We start from the raw sequence: 21921 nt of genomic DNA, 5'->3' as shown, positions 1-21921 counted from the left end.
TCCTTTTTAGGTAGCCTTTGGTTTCGTTACATTCCTTCCCCTCTTCGATAAGAAGAATTGGTCCTCCAATTTGCATTTTCCGTCACCGACTACATTCGTTGCTATGGGTGAATAAAATAACTGGTTCCTCCACCTAAAATTTAAGAAAAAGAATTGCAGGGGATTTTAATAAAGTTGCTGGCGTATTGTCTTCTCTCTTTTCGTCTCTTATTTGTGCTCTTCTTTCGACCCGGTATTTCGGCTTTGTTGATTATGACTTTTTCGTTTTTCTCGTGGCGGTATTGAAGTTATTCTTTTCTTCCAGTCTTGGTTAGGGAATTACTGTTATGGTTTAGTTCCCATTTTTGGAATATGGCTTGCGCTCTTTTACTGCATGTTTCTGATCCAGGCACGCGTCCATGGGAGTATTTTATCCTTGCGTCTGCTCCGTGTAGCAGTAAAATCTCGATCATGTCGATTCGGTTGAATCCGGCTTCTACGTGTAAGGCGGTTTTGCCTGTGTCGTCTTGTTGGTTGATATTGATGATTCTCTTAGCGCAAACTTGGGTGGCGTGATCCTTTAGGCCATACATGGCTAAATAATGCAAAACGGTTTTGCTGCTTGATGTTGTAATGTTAATGTTAGTTGATGTCCATATTAACTTCGTACATTCTTGGTTTTCGTGTGAGATTACCAACATTAAGGGAGTTTCTCCGTTGTAGTTGCTAGCTGTAAATTCGCAGTTGTTATGCTTCAGGATTCGTAGTAACAGTAGATCATTTTCGGCTGCTGCGATATGGCCAATTGTTTTTCCGTGATAGAGTATCTCTGGATCCGCTCCGAAAGATAGTAAAAGATCGGTAATGTCATACCTACATCTTCGTACGCTTGTGTGGAGTAACGTCTGTTCTTCTTCGAATCTTTCATTGAGGAATGTAGCCATCTTCTGTCTTGGCCAACCCCGTTGTGTTTTGAATTTGTTTTGGATGCACCTTCTTATTACCTGCATTGGGGCTCCCATCATCGTTAATGAAAGTTTTCCGTTTTCTAAGTCTATCATAGATTGTCTTCGCAGTTGGATCTTTTCTGCTCGGGCTGCTGATATCGATGCTATCGTTTTTAACCGACAGTTTTTACATGCTTCCGTTTCCCTCTGTTTGGCTTCCAGCTTGTTGCGTTTTTGAGGAGGTTCACACTGAAGATAGGTTTTACTGTCATATCCCAATATAAAATCAACACTGTAGTCACTTTCCCAATCGGGTGCTATTCCACTATACGACATTATTCCTCGTTTTCATCTTCACTTGATATATTCCATTCCATCCCAAGTATCGTACTACTTGCTTGTTTTCATACGCACTTTTCGCACTCTCTTTTATGCTACATTCTTGTTGACTATCATCACTTTCGGTACCGCTAATAGTGATTAGCTCGTATACCTTCTTCGTCTCGTAAGGGATGATAGTTACTTCCATTTTGTTATCGTGAGTAGTGCTGTTATGGGCCATTTGGAGATGAATTGTTGGTTTGTAATGCGCACTTTGATACTTCGTTGGAGTTATGCCGTTGAGACACTGGGAGGTATTTGATTTTTGCATTTTGCAAAATCTTGCTTGTTCAAAAATCTTCACGTTGCTTTTTCTTTTCCTTTATGTTCTTATTCTCTGTTCTTAATTCAATAACAGGTTTGTCTTGCTTTTAATACGTTCCCTTTTCTGTTCCTTTGTCATTCCCCATTCCCTTTTTGGATGAAATTGCTGTCCACGTCTTGTGTCGTGCTGACATTCGGATTTACCGCACGGCGAATCGACGAATATTTTAGAATTTTCTTTATTCCTTTTTAGTTATTGTCATCTACTTATGGGGGTTCTTGTGTTTTTTCTTCTTTGTGAGTTAGTTCTCTTCGTTCCTTAGTAGAACACACTGCCTGTGTACGTTTTTCATTTTCGATCACAGATCGATATGGCATTGTCTGGGCTTGGTGACGCAATTTTTTCTACTCCCACAAGCCTTTTCTGAAGATTCCATGAAGAAGATCGGCGCCTCTTCTTCGATTTGTTTCGGCTGACCTTGAAAATGTCTGGTTTGGCGCCGCGGGATTTCGGGTACAAACGTCCGGCACTCAACGATTACTATTATTCGTAAGTGTTGTTTTACTTTATTTATTTATAAAAAAAAAATGTTAAATTAAAAAAAAAAAATCCTTGAAAAAAAATGTTACATTTTTTTTTTAAGGAATCACTTAGGGTATGCGCTCTATCACGACATTTACCCACTCAAATTCGCCCGTTTTCTTTGGTGGCTAGAGTCGGTTAATGATATTTATCATCCCACCCCAACATCTTCTTGTTTTCTGAGCGAGCGTCTTCAAGAAGAGAGTGACGATTGCCTGGCCATCACAAGTGCATCGCAAATTCACAGCTATACTGTTTAAGGCGTTCCTCTTCCCAAATGTGATTGCATGGACAGATGATTTTTTTTTGTATTATTTGTTTTTTTTATTGATTTTGTAGTTAAGCTGTTAATTGGGATTTCGAAATTGTTATTTTGAGTTTGTTCGTTTGTCGGTTCAATTCTATTTGTTTTGGTTTTTGTAGATAAGGTGTTAGTTGGGAATAAAAAATTGTTATTTTGAGTTCGTTTGTTCGTCTGTTTTTTACTATAAAGCTTCAAAGTATTGGATAGAGGCGAGTGAGTGAATTGGTGGAATGTGTGAAAGTATCTAAAATTTTTTAATTTTTAAATACTTTTTTATTTTTTTTTTATTTATTTTTTTTGATTTGGTGGATTTAAAAATGATAATGAACTTAATTGTTGAAGTTTTAAATGTTGGTAAGTGCGTTATTTACTGGGGACTGTTAATTTATTATGTGAGTGCTATGTTTAGGGGCTACTTTTACTTTCAATGACCTTGGGGATTTCACTTTTTAGCAGAATTACTGCTGTCTACTTCTGACATGCAACGACTTAGGTCTTCCCAGACCATGCCATACCCGACGACGTAAGTGCATGTAGTGTGTTTTCCTGTACATCGTTTGGGTGTGTCAGTTTCTTCGATAGATAGGTAGATTAATGAATTTGGTGCGCTTGGCCGTGGAGAGCGCATTTGACCTTGTGTTTCTGTTGTCAGTTGTGCTGGGGCGGTCGTTCTTATGAACGGTTGTTCGATTGCTATGTCTGAATGGTAATTTGTTTCTCGTGCTGGTATCATTGATGCGAGTTCGTGTTCTTCCTATATGCCATCGTCATATCTTCTTGTAAGCTTCCGGTTTCTGTGTATATGATTTTTAATCTTCGAGATAGGGTTGCAAATGATGAAGATTCGCAGACATACGAGGTATAGCACAAATCCAATCGCTGATAGACCAATTATTTTCAATTTGTCGAACCATGAGAATATATGGTCTATTTGATTATCTTGTTGTTCTGACATCACAGTATCTCCAACGGAATTGGAATTTCCTTCTTGCATTCTGCCTACCAGATCATTTAATATATTCAATTGTTCCATCTCCATTGTTTCGTGGGCTGGATGACTTTTCAGCGCGAAATGGTTAAGATATAGTTCTTCAAATTCCGTAATCTGGTCTAAATTTGGCATGTGAATGCTTGTTTGTTTGGCGTATCCAATCTCCTGTTGTAGAGTTGTGTTCCCAGGTGTGTGGATTTCCATTTAAATTGACTAACGGTGTTTTCCAAAAACAATCGGAATATGGGTGAATGGACCACCCATCTGTTCCGATCGTACAGTTCTTTCCTTCATAAGTGAAGAACGGTTGGAATCTACATTTAGTTTCATTTGCTGATATAAAAAGTCTTTTTGCTTCACATTGTTGAAGTGTCATTGCTTGACCGAACCCTTGTAGTCGTGTGCAGATTGGTAAGCCTACTGCTCCTGCAGCTAAAATTCCGTTAGTTTGAGCAAAGATAACAGCTTGTGTTCTTCTGATGGCTGATAGTTGACAGGATACGTCCCGAATTTCTTTTTCAAGTTTGTTCTCATGTTCTGTTTCAATGCTTATTTTATATTGGTCGTGCATTTTATTAATTTCGTATTTTATTTTATCGTTGAATTCTTCAATATTTTTGGGGAGGCCGCTTTCTAGATTTTCATTAATTAGTGAATCTTCAGTTTTCTGATCCATTGAAATTATCAGGGACTCGGCGGGCGGTAAATTTCTATTCTTGTCTTCCTCGATGGTCTGAATTCGAGTTTCTTCTACTGTAGACGTTTTTTCTGTTGTAGTTAATGGGGTCATTTTGGCTGTCTGTGGTGATGACTGTGGTGTCGTCGAACTTTCTTTCACTGTCGTCGTACTTTGCGTAGTTGTGCTTGGTTGGTTCGTTGTTGTTGAAGCTGTTGTTGTTTAGCTCGTCGCAATGGGCGTTGTTATCTTTGACGTAGGCTTAGTAGTTGTAGTGGTTGTTGAAGTCGAAGTTATTTTAACAGTTGTCGTAGGCCTAGTAGTAGTGGTAGGTTTAGTGCTTGTTGACGTTATCATTGGCTTTGTAGTTGCTGGGGGTTTTGTTGAAGTTGACGTCATACTGGGCTTAGTAGTAATCTTATGCGTTGTTGTGGGTTTGTTTGCTGCTGTGTTTGTAACTGGCCTAATTGTAGTCGTAGTTTTTACCGTTGTTTTTATTGTGGGCTTCGTAGTCGTTGTAGCGCTTGTTGTTGTGGATTTTTCTGTTGTGGGCATGTCAATGTTTCATTCCTTTCTGATTGGTTGTTGACTTCTCTTTGCATCAGTGGTGGAATGGATGGGAGTGTTTTCCCGTCCAATGGCTGTTGAGTGTGTAGTGCAATGATGGCTGCCGCTGAAAGCGTTTTGGTCGGTGTGGGTTCCGATATTCGAAGCTAAAATGTTGTTTTTGGCTGGAGCCATGACAATGCCCCAGGCTCACTCTTCCTACTCTCTGTGTTCGGCACTTCCTGTCTGATGAGGGTGACTGTAACCCAGTTCTATCTGTTGCCCTGAGCTGTGCTGTGTGCTCGAATGTGCCCCAGATTGGGTTAGCGCATTCTTGAATGTTTAGCATTGTCGTATTGGCTTTGATACAGGTGTTTGTATTCAAAGGTCTGATGGTAAAGTTAGATGTATATTCGAAAGCTTGTCCTCTTTCTGTTGCTTTGCTACAGTTGGCTACCATTGTTTGTGATTGCACTAATGGATCGTTGCTGCTTACCATTTTTCTTAGTTCTTCTTGACATCGCGGCCACTCTTTGTCACGTTCTTCCAACGTCATTTGCTTGTTTACTCGTGGTGGTACACGTGGTGCGTTAGGCATTTTTCATTTGGTGTTTTCCATATTTCAATAGTACACAGGCCATCATGTCCCAGATTATATTTCCGATATCGTGATTAGTTTTTAAAATTCCTCCGAATAGTGGCGAATTAACCGTGGTTGTGATTGCCTTTCGTTGTTCTTGCTGAATTTCCTGCATTTCTGCTAAAGTTGTGTCCGAGAAATTTTCTATGATGTCAGGATTGGTGTTTACAGTTTCAAAGATGCACTCTGCCAGTATGATAGCTTGGTATGATCCTAGTATAATACAGAGATACGATTCTTATGAAATTAATTGATATTTTTGTTGATCTAGGATCCATCGTGTTGAAAATTCTGAACATTTGGCAACAATCAGTCGGCCTGCATCTCCTTCCGTGATACAGATATTGCTGTTCCGGACTCGTATTGTTTGGTCAACGATGTATTCGAATTCTGATCCTTGTGGAAGTGGATCATCGTTTTTGAGACGAAAGTGAGCAGTTAACTGGTTGCTTTCGTCAGGTTTGTATATTATGTATATCGTGGCGTTGTAATTCACACCCCGGTCTTTCTCCCCGATTCTGATTGATTGTGGATATCCCATTCTTATTGATCCCCAGGCGTACGAAATGCTGGAAAGACGTTTGCCTGACTCTTTGGGAGGAGTGTTGGGCAAGAATGTAACTTCCTGCTGAATGGATCGTTTCCGTTTGGTTAACTGGAGTTCCCTGTAGTCCTTGCACACCGATGTATCTAGGTGAGTATTCTGTATGCATGTATTTATAGTTGTTTTTAACATCTCGTACAGTTTTCTCGTAGTTTCCGTTGGCAAGATTAGGTATGTGAGCGGTATACCAACAACTTTGTAACCTTTTGGTGTTATGTCATCTGGTTTGTTGGGGAATGAAATCTCGATCTGTCGATTGGTGTCGTAGAGACGGCTGGTGTTTTCGTGTTCGGACATTCTTGGAAGTTCTAATTATCCATCTCCTTTAAGCAGCCTTCTTGTGTACGAACTTTTGGTTGTTCTATCTCCCTACACAATAATATTCTGGTTCTGGATGAAGTGTCCTTCTTGCTGGGTGGTATTTAAAGGTCCGAAAGGGCTTTTAATTGGGTCGTAAGTTTTTTTTTTCGTAGCTTGATTTGTTCTGCTACACAGTTGAGGGTATAGTATTGTTTTATGGCATACCATTGTCCTTCGCCTGTCGGGGTGGCTGTGAAACACAGTCCTGCTGGTCCGGTCTGCATATTGTTATCGCCACACTTCTTGTCGTTCACCATTCTCCAGCATTCCAGTGGGGTAATTAGTTTAGTTTCTTCTGAATATATTGTGTCGAAAGATCCGATCCAAAATGATCCAGTTATTTTCTTCGTTTTTACCCATTGTTTGCAGGTCCAGCTTTTCCAAGAAGCTGCTGGTTTCTGTGTCGTTTTTAAAGTGTACAACGTTGGTATTCTGGGTAAGTGTGCTGCATCTGATTCCTTGTTATTGCAGTAATATGGTGCCTCTATATCTACAATTCCTCTGGTATTTACGTTCTTGCAGTCGCATACGGTTGAATATATGGGATACGTGGATGGAATGATGGTGAGTAATTGGATGAGTAATAGTATCAGTTCCATCTGTGAAAAGAAAACTTGGACGTTTAGAGTCTCGATACTTCGTGGCTTTGCCGTAAGTTGTATCTTGCATTCGTCATTCTAGTGCGCGCAGGATTATTTGGTATAGGACCGGGAATATCTGGTGTGATGATAATACGAGACTCCTCTTCTGTTGCTCGAATTATACGCGTTTTAGGAGGAGGCCTTCTTTCGTTGTAACTGAAGTGTTTTCTTGGCCTTCCTGGTCCTCGTCGTATTGTTTCATTTCTCGGTTGGCTTGTCGCACATGATGTTCCTTCTGCTCCTTGGTTTACTGGGACGTACAGTTTTAGGCGGTTGACGTGTACTATCGATTTTAGTTTGTCATTGTTGGCGTTTTGAATCTCGTAAATGAGAACTGAGAAATTTCTGGTGATTTTGAATGGTCCGTTCCATCTGTTGATGAATTTTCCGGTAGTTGGTGGGGCTTTTAGTAGCACAAAGTCACCGATGTTGTATTTGATTGCTTTTGTTCCTTTGTCGTAATATCTTTTTTGTTTTGTCTGTGCCCGAAATAGGTGTTCCTTCGCTAGTTGCTGAGCCTTCTTCCATTGATGTGAGTACATTACACTGGTGTCTTCGTATGTCTCGTAACGTCTGTCTATTTCGATGTCGTTTTGGGATCACGGGGTGTCTTCCAAAGAATAGAAAGAATTGGCTTTGTTGTAGTGTTGATTGCTTCGCTGTGTTGTAAGCAAATGTGACGAACGGAAGATATTTGTCCCAATTTCCAGGTTCATCCCCCACGTAGCAAGCTAACATGTCACATAGGGTTCTGTTAAATCTTTCTACCAATCCGTCCGTTTGGGGGTGGTATGGTGTTGTTCTTATTTGTTTGATCTTGAACATTTTGCAAATTTCTTGGATTAAGAACGACAGGAAATTAGTCCCTTGATCTGTTAGGGCTACTTCGGGGGATCCATATTTGGTAAAAATATCATTAACCAAGATTGTAGCAATTGTTTGGGCAGACTGATCTTTCATCGGCACTGAAAAAACGAAACAACTGGCGTAATCTGATAGGACTAAAATATACCTATGTCCCTTTGCGCTTATTGGAAGTGGAACCACAATAACTATCGCAAGTCTTTCCCACACCCTTTTGGCTGGGGGCATAGGTTGCAATGGTGCTTTACTTCCTCCTACAGCCTTGCGTTTTGCGCATTTAAGGCAATTTTTGATGTGTTCTGTTACGTTTTGTCGAATGTGTGGGAAGAAGTATTGCTCTCGAAGTCTGGCTTTTGTTTTTTCGATTCCTAAATGTCCTGCTAGCTTGTGATCGTGATTTCTCGTAGAATCCCTGTGATTAACGGTATTGGGACTACTAATTTTCCTTGTCTATATGTTAATAGACCTTTTTCGTTGATTATAAAGTTGCTTGTGAATCTGCTATTATTACTTTACTGGCTATCTTCTTGCATTTTTTAAATTAATTTTTGGCAATATTTATCTGCTTGCTGTAGTTCTATACATCTGTCTTCTCTCCAAGACCTTTTACTTTCACTTTGAATTTCGCTTTCGAAACTTACGCTCTTCTTCTGACGACTTTCCCTCTCAAAACTTTCGCTTTCTTTTAGAATACTTTCATTTTCTCTTTCAGGGTGTTTTTGTTTCTTTAATCTTTCGATCCTTAATTTTTCTTTTCATCTTTCACTTTCTTTTCGAATATTTTCAAGCTCTCTTATGACAGTTTCTTTTTCCGTTGCCCTTGTTTCTACTCGTGCTAGCGGCATTATGGGAATACGGCTTAGGGTGTCAGCATTTTGGTGCGACTTCCCAGGCCGGTACCCAATGACGATGTCAAATTCTTGAAGTTTGAGTGCCCATCTAGCTAATCTTCCTACGGGTTCTGTCTTGCTCATTAACCATTCAAAGGTCTATGGTCTGTAAATACGGTGAATCTGCGTCCGTATAGATATGCCCTATGCACATCGATTGCGTGGATGATAGCGTAAGCCTCTGTCTCTGTGGTTGACCACTTGGCCTCGCGGTCGTTCAGATGTTTAGAGCTATACGCTATGACGAATTCCGCGCCGTCTGACTCACGGGGTTCCTGTACGTCGGACTCCGCTGAATCCGCTGATTGGAGTAGAGTCTGCATCTGAGCCAAGACTGCTCCTATTCCGTATCCTGAAGCATCTGCGTAGATGATAAATTCGCGCGTGAAATCTGGATAACCTAGGATAGGCCTAGTTATGAGACAGTTCTTGATACAATCAAAGGCGTCCCTTTGTTCCTCTCCCCATTTCCACTCGGCTGATTTTCTCATTAGCGCTGTCAGTGGGTGGGCTTTATCGGCAAAAGCCCGGATGAATTTTCTGTAATAGCTAGCCAAACCTAAAAATGAACTCAATTCTTTCACGTTTCTGGGAGCTGGGTATTTGATGATGGCTTCTAGCTTTTTCGTACTCGGTGTTATTCCTTTTTTCGAAACGGTGTATCCTAAATAATCTAACTCTTCCTTAAAAAATTCACATTTCTCTCTTTTTAATTTCAGTCCTGCGTTTTTTAGAAGCTTAAACACTGTTTCTAGATGTGTCACATGTTCTGTAATATTATTACTGAACACTATGATGTCATCCAGATAAACCAATGCAAATTTGAACAATACCGATTTCAAGATGTTATTCGTTGCTCATTGAAAAGCGCTTGGTGCATTTGTTAATCCAAATGGCATTCTATTAAATTCGTATTGTCCAAATTCACAGATGAAAGCGGTTTTGTGCTTGTCGGCTTCTTCTATCTCGATTTGCCAGTAGCCACTCAGTAAGTCCAATGTTGAGAAGTAAACTTATCCGCTCAATGCATCAATGGTGTCATGAATTCTTGGTAATGGATATTTGTCTTTTACGGTTATTTTGTTTAGTGTCCTATAATCAATACACATACGCATTTCTCCATCTTTTTTGGGTACCATTAAAACGGCTGCTGCAAATGGGCTGTGACTTTCTCTAATAATTTTGTTACTCAACATTACTTCAATTTTTGTTTTTAAAATACTTTTTAATGCTTCTGGCGTCCTGCGCAGTCGTTGAGTAATTTGGGCGTTGTATCCTATGTTAATGGAATGTTTTACATCGGTTGCTAAACCCAAATCTGATTCCTTTTCTGCAAATAGAGCTTCGTGTTTTTTCAATAAAATTTCTATTTTAATGCGTATCTCTTCAGATATGTTTGTCGCTTCAACTTCGTGGCTTTGTCTAATTCGTTTGGGTTTCAAGTTATTGTCTGATTGGGAAAAAGATTCTAGGCTGCGGTAATCTGCTTCTGTAAGCTTGCGTTGTCGTTATTTCCTGGTGATTGGTCTGGGAGGAGTGGGATATGAATGCCTACTTTGCCAAACGTTAGGCTGTATATTTGGTGTATATTTGTTCCAAAGTTATGTTCTACCCCAAAATGGTCGTAATTGATCTGTCGGTTTCAAGTATTAATTTTTACATTGTTGCGCGATAAGAAGTCTAAAACCCAGGATACAATTTTCACTGAAGTTTTCCATTATAAAGAAATGATGATTAATAACGTGATTGTCGTTAATGATAATTGAAAATTAAAATTTTCCCATTGATCTTAGTATTTCTCATGACACCGTTCTCAATATTGGCGAGGGGGTGTTTTTAATTTCTTTAAGTTCTCCCCTCTTTTTTAGGTAGAAAAATATGCTTTCTGAAACTAAATTGGCTGCGGCTCCTGTGTCTACTAAAGCGTTAATTTCTTTTCAAAAAATTCTAATTATTATTAGGTATACGTATTAGTTTGGGTATCGCTGATTCTTAATTATGTGTTGGGGGTTGTTTGGTAAGGATATTGTGTTTACTGCATTGGACAGTGGTTCGGATTGTTGATACGTGCCATATCTGTCCAACATTCTCGTGCAATGTGTCCTCTTTTATTGCACTTGTGGCAGATGATAATTCTATTCCCAAGGTTGTCAGTGGCGTTTAGTTGGTTTTGTCGTGGCTGTGGGTATTGATGAGTATAGGATGGGTTTTGATGATACACCTGTTGATTGTTGTGTGGTTGAAAGTTCGGTCGATTGTATTGTATCGGTCTGTTGCTGTACGGAGGTCTCTGGGGTGTTTGTTGGTAAGTTGGGTAATGGGATTGCCTATACCCCATGGGGGTACCTTCTCTTCGTGGTGAAGTGTAGTTGTTGCGGTATGGGCTGTTATCTCTGCTACGATTGAAGTTTCGGTCAGTACTGGAGCCTCTGCTATTCGGTCTCTCGTGAAATCGAACTCGCGGAGTTTGTGGTCTTGAGTATGGATCACTTGATCGCGAAGATCTTTGCTCGTATTGATCTGCGGCTGCTATGGTTATATCGGTATTCTGTGACAATTCACGATTTTTATTAGTATTTTCCAGTTCACGTATTTTTTGTTTTAGGAATTCGATTTCGGTCTTTTGTTGTGAAAGTTCGTTATCTTGTTGTTTCTCGTGATGCGTTATCCCTGCGATTACCGCGTTTATTTCTTTGTCTTCTGCAGTCTCCTTGCTATATAGGATGCCTTCGGATATGATTAGTTGTTTACATAACTAATCAAAATCTTCGGGGTCTTCGTGCATTCTGAAATAGAGTTCAGCTCTGAATTTTGGTAAAATGCCTTGCATCAAAATTTTGATTTTGGTATAATCTCTCATTCTTTTGACTGTGTTTAGGAGTCGACCTTCGACGATGGTCTGGTTTTGGTCTGATTTTTCTTCTTTGCCTTCAATGGACTCGTAGAGACTGTTGATTCTTGAGATAAAGGCTTTGCATTTTTCTTCAGGTTTTTGTTTTAGTGTGGATAACTTTTTTCTTTGTGCTGCTAAGTCGTATGCATCCTGGAACCTTGCAATGATGGCGGTTTTCCACTCGTCATAACCTAACTCGTACCTTGCTCTTCTATCACCTTTTAGTCTGTCGGAGAAGAAACTCATTTTTTGGTTGTCGTCCCAGTCGTTGTTGCGTGCTACATGTTCTGCGTCTTTTAGCCATTCTTTTATAAACTTATCAGTACTTTTTCCTTTAAAATTCGGATTTGACTTCAATCCAATTCAATTCATTGACTTTTCTTCGTCAGCATCTGTTGGGTCTCGATCAATTCTCGAAGTTTCTTTGTGTGAAAGTCCCATTTGGATTTTTTGTTTGAGGGTCTGGTACTTTCGTTCTAGTTGAAGGAAGTTATCGTTTTGGATCTCGATTTGGTTTTTTAGGTCGTTGTTGAGTTGCTGCAGCTCTGTTATTTGTTCTGATTCTAATTCATAGTGAAGGGATTTATCTCCTTCTGTTAATGAGGTTAGATCGTGTATCTCGCTCACTAGTTTTGTTATCTCTTCTGGTTCGTCGGAGGCGTCTAAGTCTTCGGTTTCGGCGAATGTTACTTGTTGCTTTCTATATTCTTTTATTCTGTTTTCCAGATACTTAATTTTTTCTTCTCGGTCTCCTGCCTGTACGTTGGTTTTTTTGTAATTTCGTTTCAAGATTTTTATTCTTTGTAGTACTATCTATCAGGCTTCTTCTTAAACCGGCTTTTTCTGCAAAGGTTTTTTCAAGGATCTCTTTTGTTTCTTTTGTTTCTGTCAGAACTTATTTGTTTGTTTCTAAGGGTACTTTTAAATGTTGCTCAGCGGTTTCTAACCTCGTAACCAGTTGTTTTCTTTCACCTTCAAGTTTGCTAATTATTTCTTGCCCTTCTCTTTCAACAACTATATTGTTTTCTTCTCGTTTTCGTAAAAGGTTTTGTAGTTGGGTTTCTGTTGCTGTGGCAGTTTCAAGGCTTGTTTCTAATTCGCTGATTCGATCGGCAGCTTTTTCAAGGCAATTTTTGAGTGTTTCGTTACTTTCTTGGAGTTGCTCAAGGGAACTGCTTAAGGTGTTTTTGGAACTCTTTGCCTTTTTCTTGTTGCTATCTAGCTGTTTTCGTAAGCTCTGTAACTCGGAATTGAGGTCCGACGAGTATTTTTTCTCTGCAATCTGCGCAAGTATTAATTCTTTTTGCAAGACACTGATGGTACCAAGCAGGAATTCTTTTTCTTTACCATGCACAATGCTAATCTGTTGCAATAAACTGTCAAGGTTTTCGATGTTGCCACCGAAAGATTCTACGTAATCTTTAAGTGTCTTTGTGGTGTTTGTAATAGTTTCTGCTGTTATACCACTTGGTACTTTCAACTTTGGTTCTAACTATGAATATGAATATAATAAAGCAATGCGTTGTGGGTCTCTTTGCTAACTTCTTGCTTCTTGAGTTCTATTTGTTGGATATTTGTTTTTGTTGTGGTGGTCTGGTAGGTTTTGTTTCGTTCTGACTCTTGTTCAAATTCTAAGTCCACAAGAGTTTTCCAGTAGTGTCTGATTTGGGAAGTACAGGGTACAACGATGGAGATATTTCGTCGACAACGTTCGGGTACAAAATATTCTCTTTACGAGTAGTCTCTGGTGTAAGATAATCAACCGGCATTCGCTTACCTTTGATGGTGTTCCTTGGTCTGGTAGAGTTGTTGGAGACTGGTCGGGAAGTGTAGAGCAGAACACTGAAATAAGGTACGGATAAGAAACTTTTGTACTGGACAACAAGTGTTTGTCTCGTTGGGACCTCCAATTGTAAAGTTTCAGATCTCGTGTATAATCAGTGGATTGCCGAAACAACTCCGAATTACATGTTACAAGCATGCAGTATTTACACAACTAAAGGACACAAATTATGAAGGTAAAATGGGAGGGGATACGTTCACTTTCACTTGTGAAGCGCTTGGCGGATGTATAAGGTGTGGCTCCTTTTTAGATAGCCTTGGGGCTCGTTACAATATTCACATTTAATACACGTATATTTGATACTGTTTGAATGTAGATCAAGAAACTGAATCTATAACGCTATATTCAAATTGAATAAAGGTATATTTGAGGCTGTCTGATTGTAGATATTTAAACTCACTCTATCACACTATATTCACATTGAATACACGTCTGTTTTATGCTGTTTGAATGTAGATATTGAAACTCACTGTATCAAACTATATTCACATTGAATACACGTATATTTGATACTGCTTGAATGTAGATCAAGAAACTGATTCAATAACACTATATTCACATTGAATACACGTATATTTGATACTGTTTGAATGTAGATCATGAAACTGATTCTATAACACTATATTCACATTGAATACACCTATATTTGATGCTGTTTGAATGTAGATATTGAAACTCACTGTATCATACTATATTCACATTGAATACACGTATATTTGATACTGTTTGAATGTAGATGATGAAACTGATTCTATAACACTATATTCACATTGAATACACGTATATTTGATGCTGTTTGAATGTAGATATTGAAACTCATTCTATCACACTATATTCACATTGAATACACGTATATTTGATACTGTTTGAATGTAGATCATGAAACTGATTCTATCACACTATATTCACATTGAATACACGTATATTTGATACTGATTTTTGAATGTAGATATAAACTCATGTATCACACTATATTCACATTGAATACACGTATATTTGATACTGTTTGAATGTAGATCAGGAAACTGATTCTATCACACTATATTCACATTGAATACACGTATATTTGATGCTGTTTGAATGTAGATATTGAAACTCACTGTATCAACACTATATTCACATTGAATACACGTATATTTGATACTGTTTGAATGTAGATCTTGAAACTGATTCAATAACACTATATTCACATTGAATACACGTATATTTGATGCTGTTTGAATGTAGATCATGAAACTGATTCTATAACACTATATTCACATTGAATACACGTATATTTGATGCTGTTTGAATGTAGATATTGAAACTGATTCTGTAACACTATATTCACATTGAACACACGTATATTTGATACTTTTTGAATGTAGATGATGAAACTGATTCTATAACACTATATTCACATTGAATACACGTATATTTGATGCTGTTTGAATGTAGATATTGAAACTCACTGCTATCACACTATATTCACATTGAATACACGTATATTTGATACTGTTTGAATGTAGATCATGAAACTGATTCTATAACACTATATTCACATTGAATACACGTATATTTGATGCTGTTTGAATGTAGATATTGAAACTCACTGTATCACACTATATTCACATTGAATACACGTATATTTGATAGTGTTTGAATGTAGATCATGAAACTGATTCTGTAACACTATATTCACATTGAATACACGTATATTTGATACTGTTTGAATGTAGATCATGAAACTGATTCTATAACACTATATTCACATTGAATACACGTATATTTGATGCTGTTTGAATGTAGATATTGAAACTCACTGTATCACACTATATTCACATTGAATACACGTATATTTGATACTGTTTGAATGTAGATCATGAAACTGATTCTATAACACTATATTCACATTGAATTCACGTATATTTGATACTGTTTGAATGTAGATCATGAAACTGATTCTATAACACTATATTCACATTGAATACACGTATATTTGATAGTGTTTGAATGTAGATCATGAAACTGATTCTATAACACTATATTGACATTGAATACACGTATATTTGATACTGTTTGAATGTAGATCATGAAACTGATTCTATAACACTATATTGACATTGAATACACGTATATTTGATCCTGTTTGATTTTAGATCATGAAACTGACTGTGTCACATTGTATTCACATTGAATACACGTATATTTGATACTGTTTGAATGTAGATCATGAAACTAATTCTATAACACTATATTCACATTGAATACACGTTTATTTTATGCTGTTTGAAGGTAGATATTGAAGCTCACTATATCACGCTATATTCACATTGAATATACGTACATTTGATAGTGTTTAAATGTAGATCAAGAAACTGATTCTATAACACTATATTCACATGGAATATATGTTGCTTATCTCGAAAAACAGAATAGCAATAGCTTGAAATCAGTCTTTTTCGTCCTCAATTCCTTATCTTGTTAAATAATGAAACTAACGAAGTTTGAGATACTTGTATTGAACTGAAACAAGGATCACTTCGTTTAGACGTGAGGGAATTCCGACGTGAATGCCGACTCAAAGGGGGGAAAAAAGAAGACAAATTGACTGAACAGACTGTAAAAAAGGACTAACTCGATCGACCCGCCCGGGCCACCAAGAGGACAAAAAAAAAAAAAAAAAATAGTGCGGCGATCAGGGAGCCCTCTACAGGGTCCTACCCCTACCGATTAAATCGGTGACAGCGGGCCCTTGTTTGTCACTTCGACAAACAATATTAGGTCGAACAAACATAGCAAACAAAGGATATTTCAAAAGGCAGAGGTCGACCATAAATCACGCTATTTATCACTCTGACGAGTGACAAAGTTTGCGCGACACAGCAACTGATGATGAGAGGTGTTGTTGCAGCGGAAGCAATGTCGAACAAGATTACAGCTGTCCCCCACATGCTTCTTTCCCACGATGAAATCTGCCCTCTCCAAGCAGCGGAAGCATAACGAGCGCCGTGCAATCAGTTGTGCCCGTTCAGTGGCCGTCATTTTCTCGATGAACACCTCGCACTGATCGATGTTGTGTGGAGGTACGGATCCTACATGGTCTACGAAACACGGCACCCACGGGGTAAACCGTGGAGCGGCGACAGCGGGTAGTGGAAGCGTGGGAGTGGAGAGTGGACAATTTTGCCTCGGGGAATAGCATGGTAGATCGATCGTCATAAGTTCTTCACAGAGCAGCGTAATCCTGGAACTTCGACTGGAAATTATTTCACACAGAGTTTACTGCACAGCACTGGCGTCTAAAGAACGATAAGTCAACAAATTCCAGGCCTCTTTTTCTTCGCATTCGAAGCTACGAATCGCATCTTTAAGTTGGGAAAATAGCTTCTTTTGGCGATCGTCGATCTCTGTAATGTCCACTATTTTCATTGTTGTTTTCGATAGAAGTCACTGGCACTTTAGTTCGACACAAGTTGAAACAGTTTGAAACACTAAGAAGAGTTGATGCAGATGCCGAAACGCAGACACTTGAGAGGTCGACTAGCACTGCTGACTGAAATTTTCACAATGTGACAGACGACGCTCGAAAGAGTAATTTGCCAAATAGTCTACTAGAAGGCGATTCCTTGACAACGTCACGTGAATTTTCAACTACAGTAATTGGATGGTTATTTTTCTTCCTTTTTGCATTTAAGCGAGTTTGGCAGTGGCTGGCCAGTTTTGAGGTGTGATTTCATTTTGCGTTAACAGCACGCATAATCTAGTCACAGGCCGAGTTAAGGTATTTTTTGCGCCGGAAATTTTTACTTTAGCTACGCGTACGACATTATCAGACACGCTAGGTAAAATTTCGACTACCTTTCCCAATGGCCACTGCCCCGAGGAGTTAATGGATCGACAACGAGTACAATATCGTTCACTTCGATGTTTTTGTGACTCTTGGCCCATTTTTTCCTTTCAGTTAGATACGGTAGACATTCGGTGATCCATCTTTTCCAGTAGTGATTGACAATAAGTTGACTTTGTGTAAACTGGTTTTTTGAAATGCTCGTGTTGTCGAGATCGACGAATGCCAGCGGGATGTACGGCATTGGTCTTGCTTGTAAAAAATGGTTTGGAGTGAGAGGGTCGGGATCTTCGGGGTTTACGCTGAGATGGATTAGTGGTCGAGCATTAAGCAATGCCCCAATTTTAGCCACAACAGTGTTTAAGACTTGATCACTGACGACACTATTTCCGAAGGTCACTTTCATAGCTCTTTTGCACGATTGCACGAGCCTCTCCCAAACTCCCCCGAAGTGAGGTCCACTCGGCGGAGAAAAACGCCACTCGATGTGTCGACACGTGAATTGTGCTTCCAGGTAATCTTTGCTGTTGCGTAGTTCCTCGATTGCGACTGGCTTCCCCTTATGCTGGAGAATCGAGAAAAGGCCAATAAAAATGCCTCTGCATTGAGGCTAGCAGTCACTTCTAAATGCACTGCTCGGGTTGTAAGGCACGTAAAAAGGCAGATACACCTTTTCTCGTGCCGTCGCCCTCTCCCTCCTACTTTGACAGTCAGTGGACCAAAATAGTCGACTCCTGTATGAGCGAAGGGAGGCAAGAAAGGCGTTATTCAATGAACGGGTAGCTGGGCCATGAGTGGTGCGACTGGTTGTGCGTTTCTTCGCTTGCAGGGAATGCACTTGTTGAGTATGGATTTGATTAGTCTCCGTCCAGAGGCTACCCAATACATTGTTCGAAGTTCGCACAATAAGCGGTCTGCCTTAATGTGGTAATTTCGAACGTGAGTGTCCCAGACTATTAGACTTGTGATACGTTCCTCTGGAGGTAAAATCACTGGATGTCTTGTTACATAGTCTACAGGTGCTTGACCAATTCGACCGCCCACTCGCATCAGGTGTTGTTCATCGATAAATGGTCGAAACTGCTTGAGTTTCGACCGGTTTGGCAATTCCTTTCCCCTTTTTAAGAACAACACATCTTCGGGGTATGCCACTTCTTGTGCACGTTGAATGCACATTGCCAGAGCTGCTTCAGTTTCGACTGGCGTCAATTCTTCTGAAGTTTAATTTCTTGACTTTGGCACAACAGTTTAAAATGAAACGCAAACACCACGCAAGCACTCGCTCCAGGCGCACTTTGTTTGAATAATATTCTACTCACTGGTCAATCACGTTATCACAGGGCTCCGTTTTCATTGTGTAGACGTGAATGGCTTCGAGATCTTGATGGTCGTTTGTTCGATTTGATCCCACTTTGGCCATGATGAAGGTTTCAACAACAGAAATGCTGGTCCTTGGTGGAACTGATGCAACTCTTTGAGATTGTCGGGATCATCCTCTGCTGCAAACGTCTGCTGGGTTAATGGCTCCTGGAACGTGGCGCCATTGTCGACAGTCAGTGTTCATTGGAATCTTTCCAATTCTATTGCTCACAAACACTTCGTATTTGACGTAGGCAGAATGGATCCATCTAAGAACTGTCTGGGAGTCGAGATGAAACGTGATTTGGCTCAGATCCAGGTTCATCTCACGGCAACCTATTATGGCAAGGTGTAAAGCTTCGACGGCTCCTTGAAGTTCGAGCCGAGGGATCGAAAGCTGTTTTAACGGCGCGACGTGCGTTTTGGCCATGATGAAAGATACGCCGACCCTTTCACTCGCGTAAGTTGTTCGCACATATGCGACTGCTCCAAACCCTAGTTGACTGGCGTCGGCAAAGATGTGCACTTGCTGGGTTGTTGGGCGCTCTTCCTTTACTAAGCATCGCGGAACTGTGATGCGTGCTAGGTTCGACAAACTTTGACACCATTTTTGAAATTGGCATTTCAAAGGTTCGGGCAGCTCTTCATCCCAATCTAGTTTGGCTCGCCATACCTCTTGAATCAGCATTTTCATACTGTAGCCACCACACTTACGAGATTTCTTTTCGTAGGTGTGGCGTATAACTGGACCTTTTCTCCCACCTTGAAAGTGAACGCGTCGATTTCACTGTTCCAAAGAATCCCTAGGGCTCGATCCATAGGCAATTTGTCTAAGTCTAAATCCAATTTTGGATTGGCCAAGCCTAAGGGTTTGAGCGCTGCTAGGACCTTTCTTGACGACGACGACCACTTAGTGAGATTAAAACCCCCCAGCTGCAACAGTTCTTTTAGCTGGTGGGCCCGTTTGATTGCCTCGTCTTCCGACTTGAACGAATCCAGATAGTTGTCGACGTAGAAGCTTGTTCTTACGCTGGCTCCTGCGTCTGGAAATTTCGTGTTGTTGTCTTCGGCTGTTTTGTTTAGGGCAAACAAACAAGTTGATGGCGACGAGACGGCTCCAAAGACATGGACTGTCATCCTGTAGGTGAGCGGGGGTGTCGTGCTGTTCGGCGACCGGTACAAAAATCGAAAGGCATCTTGATCCTCTTCTGGAACCATAACCTGATGATAAATTTTTTCGATGTCACTACTGATGGGAATTTGGTGCTTGCGGAAGCGCAAGATTATTCCGAGTAGGTTTAGGAGGTAGTTTGGACCGCGCAGAAGATTTTTGTTCAAAGAAGTACCTTCACACTCTGCTGAACAGTCGAAAACCACTCGTGTCTTTGTTGTCAAACTCGTCGCACTTTGAACACCATGATGAGGCATGTAGTTTGTCTTCGGTGTCCTCCGCCTAGCTTCTTCTGTTGATAAAAGACGAGCATGGCCAAGTCTCATGTATTCTTGGATGACGTCATCGTACGGTTTGGCGTAACTGGAGTCCTTCTTGAAACGCCGTTCGATTTGAAACAGGCGACTTAATGCCATACTGCGGTTGTCTGGTAATTCTGGATTGTCGACCTTCCACATCAGCCCGACTTGATGATGATTTCTGATGTATCTGGAGGTCCTCTTCAGAATCTCCTCTCCCCGACGATCGTCTACTGACATGAGTGGAGGAGGCTGTACAGCGTCTTTCGCCTCCAGCCTCCAAAAACGCTGGACAAGTTCGGAAAGGCTCTCTTCATCTTCTTTCGATGCGATGTGAGCTACATAATGGCTTATTTGCTCCTGTTCGCTTTGCGGGCCCACTTTGCCTCCCAGGCACCATCCAAACGGCGTGTTGAAAGCCACCGGTCCGGTCGACCCATCCATCGGTTTGCGTGATTCGCTATGGTCGTGAGCGTCTGCTACATCGAGACCAATTGGAACCGTTACTTGGTCGGATTGGACTTCTGGGAGTTTCAGACCTTGAAGATGAGGGAATGCCTTTGCTTGTAAGTCTGAAAAGGTTGGATTTTGAGCAACCTGTAGGTTTTCTACTGCATACGCTCTTCTTGCCTGGAACGAAGTCGAGCCGTCTCGCGAACTGATGACGAAGTCCACTATGTGAGCGTTAACTGGGGTGACCCCCCGTCGTAAGAAGTCACGTTGATCTTCGTTGTTGGCCCGGCTAAACCTAGTTTGGTTCTGGCCACATCACTTCGGATTAAGGTGGAGTCGCTTCCGCTGTCCAAAAATCCAAAGATATCGAAGAACTTCTCTCCCTGTTGTAAACGAACAGGAACGATTTTGAACAGCACTCGACGTGGTGTGTCCAATCCAGTGCGTGATACGGCACCAAGGAAGGCTTCATCGACTTTGTTGTCGAAAGTCACTCGCCGTGGTGGTGTCGATTCTGATGTGGTCTCGTAGTCACTGGAGGTGCTCGCATTGTTTCTTGTAGAAAACTCGGCACCATGAAGCAACGTCATTGTGGGAGGCACGTTGCAATACTGGCTCGATGGTCACGCTGCCACTAGATGGTTTCGAATCTCGTCGCTGCCACCAAATGCTCTCATACCGAAAGAAACAATCATTAACTAAGATGGAGAACTGGATAGAAGCCCACTGTATTACTTAACTCAAGTTCGAAGTTACACTCGCGATTACACTCACGATTAAGATCGCAATTACACTCGCGATTACACTCGCGATTAAGATCGCAATTACACTTCCTAACTCAAACACATAAGCAGTCACTCTGTGGTCACTTATCCGTCTCTGGTCATCTCTCTAGCCGTAGGCAAGAAAGGGACGAACCTGGAAGAGGGGTGAGAGAGGGGAAAAGGGTAACAGGGTTGCCAGTGCTTGGATCTACAACAATATCTACATTCAAACAGCATCAAATATACGTGTATTAAATGTGAATATAGTGTGATACAGTGACTTGTATTCAATTTTAATATAGTGTTATACAGAGAGTTTCAATATCTACATTCAAACAGCATCAAATATACGTGTATTCAATGTGAATATAATGTGATGCAGTGAGTTTCAATATCTACATTCAAACAGCATCAACTATACGTGTATTCAATGTGAATATAGTGTTATACAGAGAGTTGGAATATCTACATTCAAACAGCATAGAATATACGTGTATTCAATGTGAATATAGGGTTACAGAATCAGTTTCATGATCTATATTCAAGCAGTATCAAATATACGTGTATTCAATGTGAATATAGTGTGATACAGTGAGTTTCAATATCTACATTCAAACAGTATTAAATATACGTATATGTG

General features: G+C 40.2%; 3 protein-coding genes across 3 annotated transcripts; all 3 read right to left on the bottom strand.

Moving 5' to 3' along the window:
- Nucleotides 1-287: 287 nt before the first annotated feature.
- LOC132088580 (putative ankyrin repeat protein RF_0381) lies at nt 288-923 on the bottom strand. The gene has a single exon (XM_059497584.1). It carries the CDS (start codon nt 921-923, stop codon nt 288-290), a length of 636 nt encoding a protein of 211 aa, XP_059353567.1.
- Nucleotides 924-18724: 17801 nt separating this feature from the next.
- Nucleotides 18725-19282, bottom strand: LOC130703484 (uncharacterized). Its single transcript, XM_057524946.2, has one exon. It carries the CDS (start codon nt 19280-19282, stop codon nt 18725-18727), a length of 558 nt encoding a protein of 185 aa, XP_057380929.2.
- Nucleotides 19283-19284: 2 nt separating this feature from the next.
- LOC130703483 (uncharacterized) lies at nt 19285-21107 on the bottom strand. Its single transcript, XM_057524945.1, has 2 exons — nt 20813-21107; nt 19285-20753 (listed from the first exon to the last, which is right to left on the bottom strand). Exons 1-2 carry the CDS (start codon nt 21105-21107, stop codon nt 19285-19287), a joined length of 1764 nt encoding a protein of 587 aa, XP_057380928.1.
- Nucleotides 21108-21921: the final 814 nt, after the last annotated feature.

The sequence above is a fragment of the Daphnia carinata genome, chromosome 2 (assembly GCF_022539665.2).
Source record: "Daphnia carinata strain CSIRO-1 chromosome 2, CSIRO_AGI_Dcar_HiC_V3, whole genome shotgun sequence".
Classification (NCBI taxonomy): Eukaryota; Metazoa; Arthropoda; class Branchiopoda; order Diplostraca; family Daphniidae; genus Daphnia; species Daphnia carinata.
Note: the sequence above shows the minus strand (reverse complement) of the source record. Positions and strands in the feature narration are given on the sequence as shown.